Genomic DNA, 13,893 nt, shown 5'->3' with positions numbered 1-13,893 from the left:
AGCCATTTGATTACCATTAATCTGAAGGGTGCTGCTCCTCCTCCTCCTCCTCCTCCCCATCCCCATCTCTTCCCCTCCTCCGTTTTTTTTTTTTCTCTCTTTTTCTCTCTCTTTCTTCCCTTAATCTCCACATATGCCTCTCTCTCTCCTCTCTCTCTCTCTCTCTCTCCTCTCTCTCTCTCTCTCTCTCTCTCTCTTTTTCTTCTTTCTGTATCCTTTGCTATTAATTTCATCAATCGATTCGTTACCTAATTTCTGACGCCTTCATTTTCTTTACCTCTCGACAAATATTTCCTTTGTTTTGGCGTCTAGAATAAAAAGAAAAGAAGATAGTGCCGTAAAATGCATCTTCTTGAAACGGTCGACAGCTGCTATGATTACTTATTTTTGTGTCCTTTCTTCCTCCTCCTCCTCCTCCCATTCATCACGATCAGTTTTATTTTTTTTATTGTATTATATTTGTCACCTATTTTCGTCTTCTTTCTTCTGGCTTCAAAATGCGTTATATATTTTTTTTCGTTTATATATATATATATATATATATATATATATATATATATATATATATATATATATATATATATATATATATATATATTTTTTTATTTTTTTTTTCGTGCCTATATACCTAATTGCTGTTGTTCGTAATCTGCTTTCCTCGATTCTTGTCCTTTCCAGTTATCATTCTGTCATTTCCAATTATCTTCCATTATTATTTGTTGCCCTCCTTTCTCGTCCTTTATTTATTATATATATATATATTTTTTTCTTTTTTCTTTTCCTCTTTCCTTTTCCTTGTTTCTCTTTTTTTCCAATTTCGTTTTGCCTTTTACTCTATTTTCTATTTTTTCTTCGTCGATTTGATTTATATTTCCAAAACACATAAATTTTCTTTCATATTTCGTTCCAATATATTTGTCTGTCGTTTTTTACCTTTCTTTTCTTACTCTTCTCATTTTTCTCCGTTTTCTGAAACAATTATTAGTACTTTTCATTTCCTTCATCTAACCACATTTCATAAACATTCCATTCTTCAGTTATCTTTCATAGTTATTTTTTTTTTCTCTAACGCATTCTCTTATTTCTTGCATTTAATTATTTTTCCCCTTTTCCCTTTTCTCGGATGGGTTTTTCTTCTCCCTAAATCAATCTATATCTCACAAACATTCCTTTTACGATTTTTTTTATTCCTATACATTCGTTGGTATCTCCTTCCTCAGCGCTTGATTTTATGATTCTCTTTCATCTTTTCGTTTAGTTTCCTCCTGAATGGACTCGTATTTCTCTTCATAAATATATAGTTACATTTCACAAACGTTCCTTTCTTCAGTTATCTTTTCTAGCTATTTGTTATTCATTATCTCTTTTACTTAATTTTTGCTTTTAACTCATCCTTTTCCTTTTGTTTTTATTCTTGTGTGGATTACTTTCTTCTTGCATCAATCTACATATTACAAATGTTCCATTTTTCAACTGTTTCATAAACTTCTGAAATTCTCTATGTCCTTCCCTGTTCTGTTGCTTTTCACTGTCATCTTTTCCTTACGTCTTTCACTGTATGGACTGCTTCTCTCTTCCATCAATTTATCACATTCAAACTTTTTTTTCAACTATCTTTCTTTCCTTTGTTATTCTTTACCTCCTTCCCTCAGTTCTTGCTTATAAATCTCCGTCATCTCTTTCCCTTCCGTCTTTTCTTCCTTCATCAATCTACATTTCACAAACATTCAGTTTTTCAAAGATCTTTCCTAAACATTTGCTGTTCTTTACCTCCTCCCTTTAGTTCTTGCTTTTAACTCTGTCACTTTTTTTTTTTCTTTTCGTCTTTTGTGGGTCTTCCCCTTCACATTTCTCTTCCCTGTGCTCACCTTTAAGTCCTTCGCCCCTCCGCCCCTCGTCCCTCCTCCTCTTCGTATGAGGTAGCACGGTTTCAGTCTTCTATTTTCGGCTTATAAAAAACGCACTGGTGAATTTGTGTACGTTCACCTGGTTACCTGCGGCTATTTTCTTCTTTTCTCTTTTTTTATAATGGAAAGGTTTATGTTTGTTTTTCTGTTTCTGCCTTTCGCTCAGCAGCCCTACGAAGATTCCAAGTATTTGTCAGATTTAAATGTATCGAGTTTTGTGATACTTTTGTTATGTTTTTCTTTTCATCTATTTTTTTATTTTTTTTTTATTTGCTGCATTTGTATTTTAGTATTTTTTTCAAACCATCTGTGTGTGTGTGTGTGTGTGTGTGTGTGTGTGTAGATGTTAATAGCTTCACCTCTCCATGATCCCTAAAACGAATGAAATCCGAATAAGTAAAACACTTTCTCGGTAAAGAGAAAAGTGAATGCTGGGAATCTGGGAAAAAACACTGACCTAGAGACTGTTTAATGGACTGAGAGAGAGAGAGAGAGAGAGAGAGAGAGAGAGAGAGAGAGAGAGAGAGAGAGAGAGAGAGAGAGAGAGAGAGAGAGAGAGAGAGAGAGAGAGAGAGAGAGAGAGAGAGTTCAGGACTATAAATAAACTAATATCACATTGATTGGAGGAAAGGTCAGATAGCAAGGTCGAATGAGGGTGAGTAAGCACATTGCACCAGTGAGGGAGGAACTATTCTTGTATGACGCTGCTTATATCCTCATGGCTGAGCTGCCACGTATGCCGAGAGCTTGGCACATAAAGTGTCCAAAAAGTTATAGGTACTGAATGGAAAAATTTAGTCTAGCAGTGAAAGGGTTAAAAGGACATTGTCGTGACATGACTGTTGTGCAACCTTCTCATGTCTTGCACTGGGCTGTGTTTTGCTGGTAATTGAAAAGAAATGTACTACAAGTTCCCAAGCAGGTATTTACGGCAGCTGTATTACTTACATCACCTCTCCCAGCAATGTTGCTCTTTGCTGTACATGGATTTATGAGCACAAATACACCAGTGAAGCATATGTAATTATATTTCTAATCTTATTTATTTCTAGGGATAACTTTGTCATCGTATAGTAAAAAAAAAAAAAAAAAAAAAAAAACTTATTGTTGATTACAATAAATCCGATTATAAAAATAACATGAAATCTATCAAGCCACTTTTTTGTAATCATTATTTTTTTTCTCAATCTTCACCACCACCACCACCACCCAGCTTCCCAGCCCCGCCCCGCCCCGAGCTGTCCCTCACCGCCGCCAGTGTACATGTGCCGAGGTGCCTGGCTGTCCCTCAGGCTTCACATGTACCCGACATTTATCCATATATCTTTTTACTTTGTCTCTCCCACTCCACGCACCGAAGGCATTACATTCTTTTCATCCGTGTGGATGTTAGGGGAGTTTTCAAAGCCGTGGGATGATTAACTGTGTGTGTGTGTGTGTGTGTGTGTGTGTGTGTGTGTGTGTTTCTATGTAGACGTCACGAATACATGTCGTAATGTTTTCTTCCATGCCTTGAGGAGAAAGAAGATACTGACTGATCGAGTTAACTTATTGAAAGTTTAGGTGCAGTAACAATGAGGCCACATTGGCGCCTACAGGAGTGAGAGTTGTGTGTGCTCTAGGTTAAGTGAAATTAAAATCATAAAACCATATCATTATACTTTCCTCCACTAACGCTATTTAGTATGTGTGTTGAATACTCGACTTTAGTATATTATTCCCCTCTCGCTGAGTCCCTAACACACATGCTCCTTAGCGCTGGCTCGCAGAGTGGAGAAAAGTATAAGAATATGGCTTTATGATTCTTGCATCTTTACTTTCATTTTCATGTAGTCGAACCAACTGACAATAGAGTGAAGATGCCTTGAGGAGAAACTAAACTGAAGACTGGCTGCTCCAGGGGCTAAATGGGAGCGGAAAATAAAAAGAGCCTGACGAGACAAAAAATGAAGATTGGGTGTTTTATGGGATAAGCCGGGATAGAGGAAAATGAGGCAAAAAAAAAAAAAAAAAACAGAATTGAAGAGTGGGTGCTAAGTGAAGTGGGAGCAGAACAAAAACACTTTAAGGAGAAGCAAGACTGAAGAGTGTCTATTTTAACTCCCACTGCGATACCAAACAATTTACAGCATCAGGAGCAATGCATGAAATCTTTATAAGCATCTACAAGAAAGAAGGGAATTAAAAGGAACATATTTTTCAGTTTATATCCAGTTTGAATATTGAAAAGATATACCAAATAGCGATCAAAGGGTTAAGATATGAGAGGGAAACAGAGAATAAAGACACTAAGTAGAGTCTTGGAGAGCTACTGTATGTCCTCACCTAGGGAAGTGTGTACCTGCCTCGCGTCTGCTGGGAGGGAGAAGGCAAGGCAAGGCAAGGCAAGGCAAGGCAAGGCCGCGCTGTGCTCCTCTACTGGACCGCTGCCTCAAGCCGGGCCAGAAAGTAATTAAACTGGAGGGAACTGTAAGACTTTGGGAAGAAAATGGTTCCTAATTATCTGCCGAAGGTGGGGAGATTAGCGTTTTGTCCACGGCGAAGGGAAGGGAAAGGAATGAGCACGAGGGAAGAAAAGAAACTAGGGAAACGTTACATGATAACAGTATACGACCTTTTATTTTTTTCAATCTTTTCTTTGGGATATTGCCGTTCAATTTTGGAATATGTTACGTTATGTTGTGTTACGTTAGTTTGGGTTACGCTACATGATAAGAATATACGACCACCTTTTCTAAATTTAGTGTTTCCTTTGTCACAGAGAGAGAGAGAGAGAGAGAGAGAGAGAGAGAGAGAGAGAGAGAGAGAGAGAGAGAGAGAGAGAGAGAGAGAGAGAGAGATTACGCTCATATATAAATTATTCTACGGGAAGAGGGGGACGAAGGCGCCCTTGGAACTATTTAGATGAAGGGGGAGAAAAAAATTATGAGAAGTTAATGAGTAAACGAGAAGAAAGCGTGCGGGAGGAAGAGAGTAGGTGGTGGTGGTGGGGCGGGGGAGGGAATGGAGGAAAGGGAGACGAGAAAGAGAAGCAGTAGGCCTCAGTCTCAAACATTCCGACCTCTACACTCAGCTCTTTTCTTCATGCAGGATGGGTACTGGCCAAGGGCAACAAAAAGATGTACTGGTCCTAAACAAAAGGTCAAGTGTCATCCAAAATTAGAGGATAAGTGTCTTGAAACCTCCCTCAAATAGACTCTAGTGGATGTTATGTAGTAAAATTAAGATCCTAGTCACAGATAAACAAATATTCTTGAAAATTTTCCTTATGAGATTCTAAAGCGAGCCAGAGAGAGAGAGAGAGAGAGAGAGAGAGAGAGAGAGAGAGAGAGAGAGTAGATATGGGCAGAAGGACGGAGGTTTGGAATGGAGGAAGGGGAGAAGAGATAGGGAGGTACAGGAGGGGGCGAGGGAAGAGAGGAAAAGATATGACGAGCAGAGGAGGGATGGAGGGCGAGAGAAAGGGGAAAGATAGGGAGGTAAAGGAGAGAGGGAGGGAAGGGAGGAGATATGGAGGTAAAGGAGAGAGGGAGAGAAGGGAGAAGTTATAAGAGGCAGAAATGGGACGGAGGGAAAGGAGATGGAGGAGGAAGAGGAAGAGGAAAAGGGAAGTGGTGAGGGAAAGAACGAGGAAGTGAGAGTAATGTACAGTTGGAGATAATGAGAGAGTGAAACGGGTGTGTGTTGAGGAAAAGTGAACTCTCTCTCTCTCTCTCTCTCTCTCTCTCTGGAATCACGCTTGACAAAATTTAAACACACGCACACACACACAACAATAAACAACTTATAGAAAAGCAAACCAATATAGGGACAAAACAAAAGCCGAACTCTTTCAATATACAAAAACAAACACGTGAGACACTAATTAGTAAACAAATAGTATATCCTTCATAAATTCATTCATTAAATCCTCCCTTCATTTTCTTTACAAGGGATGTGGTTTACGAACAGAAAGAAAATGGGTAGGTAATGATGGGGGACTTCGGGAATGAGTGACGGGAGGGAGATGCTAGGAAGAGGAAGAGAGGAGGGAATATGAGGGGCTGATAGGGAATGGGATGATGGAGGGAGGGAGGGAGGAAAGGAGGGAAGGGGGGGAGGGAACTGAAGGGAGGTGTAGCTGAAGGGAATATTAGCTTTTGTTTTCCTGAGGAAGGGAGAGAGAGAGAGAGAGAGAGAGAGAGAGAGAGAGAGAGAGAGAGAGAGAGAGAGAGAGAGAGAGAGAGAGAGAGAGAGAGAGAGAGAGAGAGAGAGAGAGAAAGGAAATTCAAAATGGCTCCTTCTTATGGCGCTGAGATTGCGGTAATAATAGTAATAATAATAATCTAATAATAATAATAATAATAATAATAATAATAATAATAATAATAATAATAATAATAATAAAAATAATGATAAAAATAACAATAATAGTAATATAAGAATGGTAACAACAACAACAACAACAACAACAAAAATAACAACCACAACAACCACAACAACCACAACAACAACAACAACAACAACAAACAACAACAACAACAACAACACACCGTACGACCAAAAAAAACATCAGCAGTAACAACAACGATCGGTAACAACAGCAACAACAACAACTCTACACCCAGCCAAAACTTCCTGTGCACTTGTTACAACCATCACGTGTGTGTGTGTGTGTGTGTGTGTGTGTGTGTGTGTGTGTTTCTTGAGTCACCCCCAGCAAAACACAATGGCAACGTCCGCATTATTGCCATCGACTTGGAAACACTATTGCATTATAACGCCACCTTCTCTTGACGCTATTCTCCGTTTCTTTTTTTTTATTATTTTCCCAAGCCAAAAACTGCATTACATTCGTCTTCCGGTTATGACTGTTGTTGTTGCCTTGCCTTTGTTGTGTTTTGTAATTCTCTCCTAATGGAAAAACAATGCAAAGTTGATGTTTTCTTTTAGTAATTTATTTTTCTTCTCTTTGTCATTTACGTGCATTTTTCACTAACAGTCTGCGATTCGACGGTATAAGAAGCAAAACAACCTTTCACACACTGCCAGTAACGACCGGTACAGTGCCACTCCATCACAAAAATAAAAAGCAATGGGTGTTACATTTTACGCGAACACCATCATACACTCAAGCAAAAAATATAAAGGAAAAATAAACGTAATGACAACAGCAATCATAACACATTATTACCTCACACACGCATCGAGCCGCAGCAGAGTGTTTGGAGGGGCGCGTCACACCTGTTGGGGAAGAGGAAGCAGTGCTAATGGAAAAACGGGGTATATGAAGGATCTGAACATGTTAAATAAGAAATACAACGATAATAGTGATGATTCTATCTGTCAGTTTCTCTGTCTTTCTCTCTGTCTGTCTGCCTGTCTCTGTCTGTCTGTTCCAGGTACACATTTGTGGGACGGAAGAAGGAAGGAAGGAGAGAAGGAAGGATAGATGGATGGAGGCACAGAAGGGAGCAATAAGGAAGGGGAGGGAGAGAGGGATGGAAGGAGAAAACTAGGAGAAGGAAGAAGAAGAGGAAGAGTAATAGGGGGAAGAGGAGGAGGAGGAGATGGAGGAGAAATATATGAAAAAAAAAAAAACAGACTAACTTAGCAATAAGAGACAAGAAACAATAGGAGGAGGAGAAGGAGGAGGAGGAGGAGGAGGAGGAGGAGGAGGAGGAGGAGGAGGGGGAGGAGTAGGAGGAGGAAGCGGTACGAAAGCAACAAGGAAAAGAAAAGAAAAGATGGAAACAAATAAACACATGAAAGAGAGGAAGAAAGGAACAATAAGAAGAGAACAAGGAAGTATTCAGCTAGGAGGACGCAGAGGGACGAGAAGAAAGAACTAGGAGGAGGAGGAGGAGGAGGAGGAGGAGGAGGAGAAGCCTGCCTCGCCACCATCTTCCACATTACCTCCGCGTCAAAGATTAAAGTATATAAAAGCGAGCCTTGGTTTTCTCTGATCTCTCAAATTAGTAGATTTAACTTTGTCGTCACATAAGAGACGCTCACGTAATTGTGTGTGGCAAGATCATCTCAAGTTGGTCTTCCTTCTGTCTCTTTTTCTCACCCTTCTTTTTCGTCCTCCTTCACTTTAACTGTCTCTCTCTCACCCAACCCTTTCTTCCGTCACTGTCGATTTCTCTCTCTCTCTCTCTCTCTCTCTCTCTCTCTCTGGTTTTCTTCTTACTCTGTTTCCGCCTCTATTAGCTTATTTCTTATTTACATATTTGCGTTTCCTTCCTATTTTCCTCTTTTACATCTCTTCCTCTTTATTTTTTATTTCTTCATTCTCCTTTCCTTTAACTCCTTTATTTTTCTCTACCTTGCTCACTTCTTGTCTCCTTTCCATCCCTTCTCCTTTAATTTCCCTACATTTCTTTCTAGTCTTCTCTTCTCCATTAACTCTTCTCTCACCTATCTTGTTTCTCCCTTCTTTACGTCTCTTCTTCAACTTTTTTTTTAGTTTCTCTTCTACTTTTCTCAAATATCCATCTTCCTTTTCCTCTCTCATTTAGCTTTTCTCCTTTTTCTCCATTTCGCCGCCTTTCCTCCCAACATCCACATGATCACCGAACTCTTTAGTGTAGTGAAAATTTGCTTAGCTCGTGTTAAAATTCCCATCCCACCACAAACTTTAATAACAGAATCAGGTCGCTCCCCCCGCCAACGACGAGAGACACTACACGTATTTGTCTACCGCGTTTTCGTTTGTTTTCTCTCAGTACAGTTGACGGGGACTGCAGTATTTCGGAGTTTCTGGGAGTTCGCCACGGGGTAGATACCAATTCTAGCGTTCTGAGTGACTTCATCAGCAGAGCATGTTTAATACGTGGGTTGAGGAAGTAGAGATTAACACGAATAACTGTAGGGTAATATGGTGTGCGTGTAGTAGTTATTTAAATGCCAAAATAAGTATGTATATTTCTTTTGTGTTTAAAGAGTTGGTTAATGGGAAAGTAATTCACAGCATTATATATAATCGTTTGAATATACATATGTGTCCCGCACTTATTCTAGCCACACTTTACAACTACCTAATTATTTTTCTTATCTCCGGACGGTCGGCTGATTAGTTTTTGATAGTTTCTCCATTGATGGTGTTATCATATTAGCTTAATTTCTTTACTCTGAATAATCTCAAAAAAGATTATGCAAAATGTTACGGGCGGAACTCGCTGATGAGAAACACGATCAGTGAGTGATGTTAATGGGATGTGGCAGTGTGTGTGTGTGTGTGTGTGTGTGTGTGTGTGTGTGTGTGTGTGTGTGTGTGTGTGTGTGTGTGTGTGTGTGTGTGTGTGTGTGTGTGTGTGTGTGTGTGTGTGTGTGTGTGTGTGTGTGTGTGTGGCGCCTTCATTCGCTACTGCAATAATAGAAAAAATAGTAGCAGAAAAAATAAAAACAGTAGTCAGTTTTTAAGCGGTGAATTGAAAATAAGAAAAAATAAGAAAATAAATAAGGAAATCGTAATGATCTCTACTCAGCTGCAGTTACACTCTTGAGAACCCGGCTAATTATTTCCGTGGCCTTGGATAAAAAAAACAGTCGTGATGAGAGAGCAAAGCGTTTTTGAATACGGCCATAATCAACACGGCCAAGCGAATGTATACCTACGTGGCGTTTGGGGTGACGCGGCGGCCAGGTTGGTGCAGTAGCGGAACATGGCGGGGTGGGGAGTGAGTGAAACGCGACACAACACCGACATGAGAGGACGACTAATGAGACGCCAGGAAGTCAGGAGGGACGAGGAAGAGGAGAAGATAAAGCTGCCTCGTGGATGTCTGGCAGTGCATGGCTGGGCTGGCTGGCAAGGTTTAGTGGGCTGTTCCTATCACAGGCAGGCAGCACCACGGAGACTGATGCTTATTACAGGCACACATCAACGCGCGTATCCTGGCGCCACTCAGCACTCACGGACAGGTATAACTGAGACGTCAGGTGAGGTATGCATTGTAATGGTAACTTTAATGAATAAAAAGTTACACGTGTTTGTGTCGGAAATTTCGCCCTCAGGTCACAGGACGCCGCCAAGCGACGACTGGGCCGCCAAGACAAAGCAAGCACAAAGACTCAGTAAGTCAGTAAACGTGAAGAGGCACATCAAATTCGAAATGTCCGAATACATGAGATATCAGAAATAAACAAAAGAGAAAACACTAAAGGAAATTATAAAGTAAATAAATAGATAAACAAATAAATAAATGAATAAATAAATAAAATGATAAAAGAAATGTATATAGATAGTGAAACTTGAAAAGGAAGAAAATACAGAAAGATTAAAGAAAATAAATCAATATGTAAGTAAATAAATAAATATCCAAATTAATTAGTAAATACTAGTCCCTTTCCTAAGCCATTTTCTTTTCACACATGGAAAAAAAAAACATTGACATAATGATATTTTGAGTATTATCACTTTTGCATAATTATCTCAAATACCAGCATCATAATTGTACAGTACAGTGCTGAAGTTCATTTCCTATGCTGTTTAAAATGAATGATTTCCCCCCACACCCTGTTTACAAATCGGATGTGTATCATATTTATCCATAGAAATCCGGAATCCTGAAAGCATCTAATTTCCTTGATATCCGCAACATCAGATTCATCGAAGGTTTGCTGTATTATCATTATTATTATTATTATTATTATTATTATCATTATTATTATTATTATTATTATTATTATTATTATTATGGCAAGACGAAGTGAGGAAGCCCGGCTGTGGCACTGAGCTTGTGTTTCAGGGTAAGGGATATCATCAGTCACAGATCAAAGGCCATCATCATCACAACAATAACAACAACAACAACAACAACAACAACATCAATAATAATAATAATAATAATAGACAAAAACATTTATCATTATTATTATTGTTATTATTATTTATTGTTATTATTACTATTATTATTATTATCATTATAATTACTACTACTACTTCTACTACTACTACTACTACTACTACTACTACTACTGGTGGTGGTGGTGGTGGTGGTGCTGCTACCACTTATACCACCATCATTCTCATGAACATTCACTATGCACAAAGGCTTTCCTGCTTACATAAATCACGTGTAGAATTATTGTGCTGTTAATTGCCTTGGATTTTACTCTTTTCTATTTATACGTGTGCGTCGTGTGATGTGATTAATACGCCAGGCACAAGCTTGTCCACGGAAGTTGTGTGACGCCTGCTTGCTTGGACGTCTCGGGGTCTGTCATTTGCCTGGGTGGAATGTACGCGGCGGGAGGCAAGAGGGAGGCAGTCCTCGACTGACGCACATTGTCACGAGCAAGTAAAACAGACCAGCTTGATTGTGACATGCATGAAGGCAATGCTCCACATATTACGACAAATGAAAAGGAGAAAGAATAATCGTGTGACTCAACCTGCGTCCGCGGTCATCATATCATTACCACAAAAACCCTGAACGCTGTTTTTCCAGTCTTCCTGATAAACTTTTATTACTGCCTGCCGAGGGAGGTGCCGTGACGCACCTCACTCGCCTGTCCTCCACCACTAACCAAGTACAAGGTGGAAGGTAAGTTCTTGTTCAATGTATATGTTGTATTATTCTTCTGGAGGTAAACAAATTTGATATTCATTGACATACTGAACAATGTAATCTGGGACACCGACTTGTATATTTTTTTTACTTGCACTTCCCTCCAATTGCATTACGACATTTTCACACATAATGCCAAACACAAGTTACTAAAATGACTCTAACTTGCGCCAGTTCAGTGAATACTCGGGCTGTGTTTGGTAACCGCATGGCGTGCACAGAGCCGCATAATGGGGGCTGCAGGTGCACTCCCCTGGCCGCCCACCACTTCACAGAGGAGCCTCGCCGCATCACGGCACGGACGCCCACGAGGTGCTGAAGTCGATGACACCAAAGGTATTATATAGACCGCAGCGGATCGAGGGAGATAAACTTTCTCGGATTATCCTTAAGTTTGCGGAAAAGTTTCTGCTTCCACGGCAGGAGACTACGCTAAGCCCACGCGTAGATCTTCCTTAGGGTGATGCATATCTATTTCCGAGGCTCAGTACCTCGGCGAGTGATCCTTATCGTGTGGATCAGGGAGGAAGGGAGGGCCGGGCGTCAAGGCTGGGAAGTGGTTGGTATAGAGATCGGGTTTATGGGGCACGTGATCCGCTGAGATGGGATACCGGGTAGATAAAGGCACTGTGTGGAGGCGGCGGCGGTGAGGGGCGGAGATGTGATCATGCTGAGAAGGCGGCGGCCAGAATGAAGGCGTTCGCGCGAGTAAGAGGACAAGGGAATGCCGCAAGGGAAGTGCGCTGTGGCGTGCGGCGATTTTGTTCTCAGTGGTGAAGGCGAGATGGAATGAGACGTAAACAGGCAAGACGCTTGGTGGTGGGTCCCGCAAGGCCCTCCGCGGCGCAATCCTCACTCAGGCTTCCCTCGGCGCGCCGCACCGCCGACCTAATGTGATGGATCGCCGGTGAGGGGAAACTGATGGCTTGTTCCCCCTCACTCGAGTCCCGCTTACTTACTATGCATCCCGGGGCGCGGCGCTCCCTCTGATGCCCCCACTTAGTGTGTGATGGCACCGAGCAGGGAGGCCGCTCCGTTATGGCCCCACCAAGCATTAAGGCTTTGCGCGCGGCTCTTTATGGACTTTATGGCCCTGATGAACCCCTCCATCACAGGCTTTCTTTACCTTCTTTTTCAAATAAGAATAATCGGTGTGCTGCTGTGGGTGATGCACATCGCCAAAGCAGAATACTGATTTTTCTCAGGTACTGCAATTTTGCACAAGTTCACGTTATCTGACATGAGAGGGAAACACCATGATGTCTAGAGGAGCACTGCTTAACAGGAAGAGAACAGAATGGTCAGAAAAAGCAACTTTGTCTTTCTGTCTTTCGATCTACCTTTCTGTCTTCGTCTTTCCTTTGTCTCGTGTCTGTTTGTCAGTCTGTCTTTTCTTTGTCTCCGTCTATTTGTCTGTCTGCCTCATTGTCTGGTGTGGAGACGCTCACAAAAAAGAATCGTAACATTTCGTCGTGACGCTCAGGAGGCAAGGCTGGTGTGTATGGCCACACTGGGCCCACTAGTCTTGCCGCGATGCAGGCGTTTGTCCCTCTGTCCTGGGCGGGCGTGTGCAGCTCCACAGAGGGTGCAGGCGACGTAGACAGCGGCGGTGATTAATGGTAGAGCACGTGGGGGTGAGAGTCGCCGACGTGCGTGGCGTTGATGATGACGGCGGGGTGCCTACTCGAACACAGCCACGCCACACCAACACTACCTGACGCGACACTCCACCCTCGCGTTTCCAACTGCATGACTCTACGGTGAAAGTATTGCATGTTTCACAACAAATGACTCGCGAGCACATGGATATTTGAGGGACGGAAACACAGATGAACGAAAGCCCAGGAATGTGTTGGAAGTGGTGTATAGTTTGCTTGTAGTCCAATGTAAGCTGACCGGCGGACTAGAACACAGTCGTGGAGGCACGCGAGGAGCGGCCGGCGTGTGTACAGGAATGTGGAGCGCGTCCGTGCGTCCTGCTCCGTCTTGATTATATCGTTAGTGTGTGGTCGTGGCGCCTCTTCCCCTAACACCAACCCTCCCTCGGGACTGGACTCGCTGCCCTCGCCCCGTTCCTGTCTGCTCACCATTCAGAGTTGTCCGCCCCCCACCCCCCACGCACGCCCCATCCACCGCCTGAAATTTCTTTACAGAGGTACAATATCACGTCTATACGTACTGAAAAAGATCTATGAATAAATAAAATGTGTGTGTGTGTGTGTGTGTGTGTGTGTGTGTGTGTGTGTGTGTGTGTGTGTGTGTGTGTGTGTGTGTGTGTGTGTGTGTGTGTGTGTGTGCGCGCGCGCGCGCTGGTCTCGTTACGTCTATCTATGCCATGTCGTTCACAGAATTAATGACGAGTATCACCATCACCAACTAATAGAGATGCTGTCCTGACGAGGCGTGATAGATGTGCGGCGGGGAAACACAGG

The 13,893-nt window shown here is 41.9% G+C and overlaps 1 protein-coding gene across 1 annotated transcript in view; it reads right to left on the bottom strand.

The window, feature by feature from the left end:
- The window catches only part of LOC135111287 (uncharacterized), a 262,066-nt gene that overhangs the window by 79,048 nt on the left and 169,125 nt on the right, over positions 1 to 13,893 (bottom strand). The window contains exon 9 of the mRNA XM_064024524.1: positions 7,081 to 7,130. Within this exon, the coding sequence (XP_063880594.1) occupies positions 7,081 to 7,130 (50 nt within the window). The remainder of the gene's footprint in view (positions 1 to 7,080; positions 7,131 to 13,893) is intronic.

This window comes from Scylla paramamosain, chromosome 21 (assembly GCF_035594125.1).
Source record: "Scylla paramamosain isolate STU-SP2022 chromosome 21, ASM3559412v1, whole genome shotgun sequence".
Classification (NCBI taxonomy): domain Eukaryota; kingdom Metazoa; phylum Arthropoda; class Malacostraca; order Decapoda; family Portunidae; genus Scylla; species Scylla paramamosain.
The sequence above is the reverse complement of the archived record's forward strand: the minus strand, read 5'-3'. Positions and strand labels throughout refer to the sequence as shown.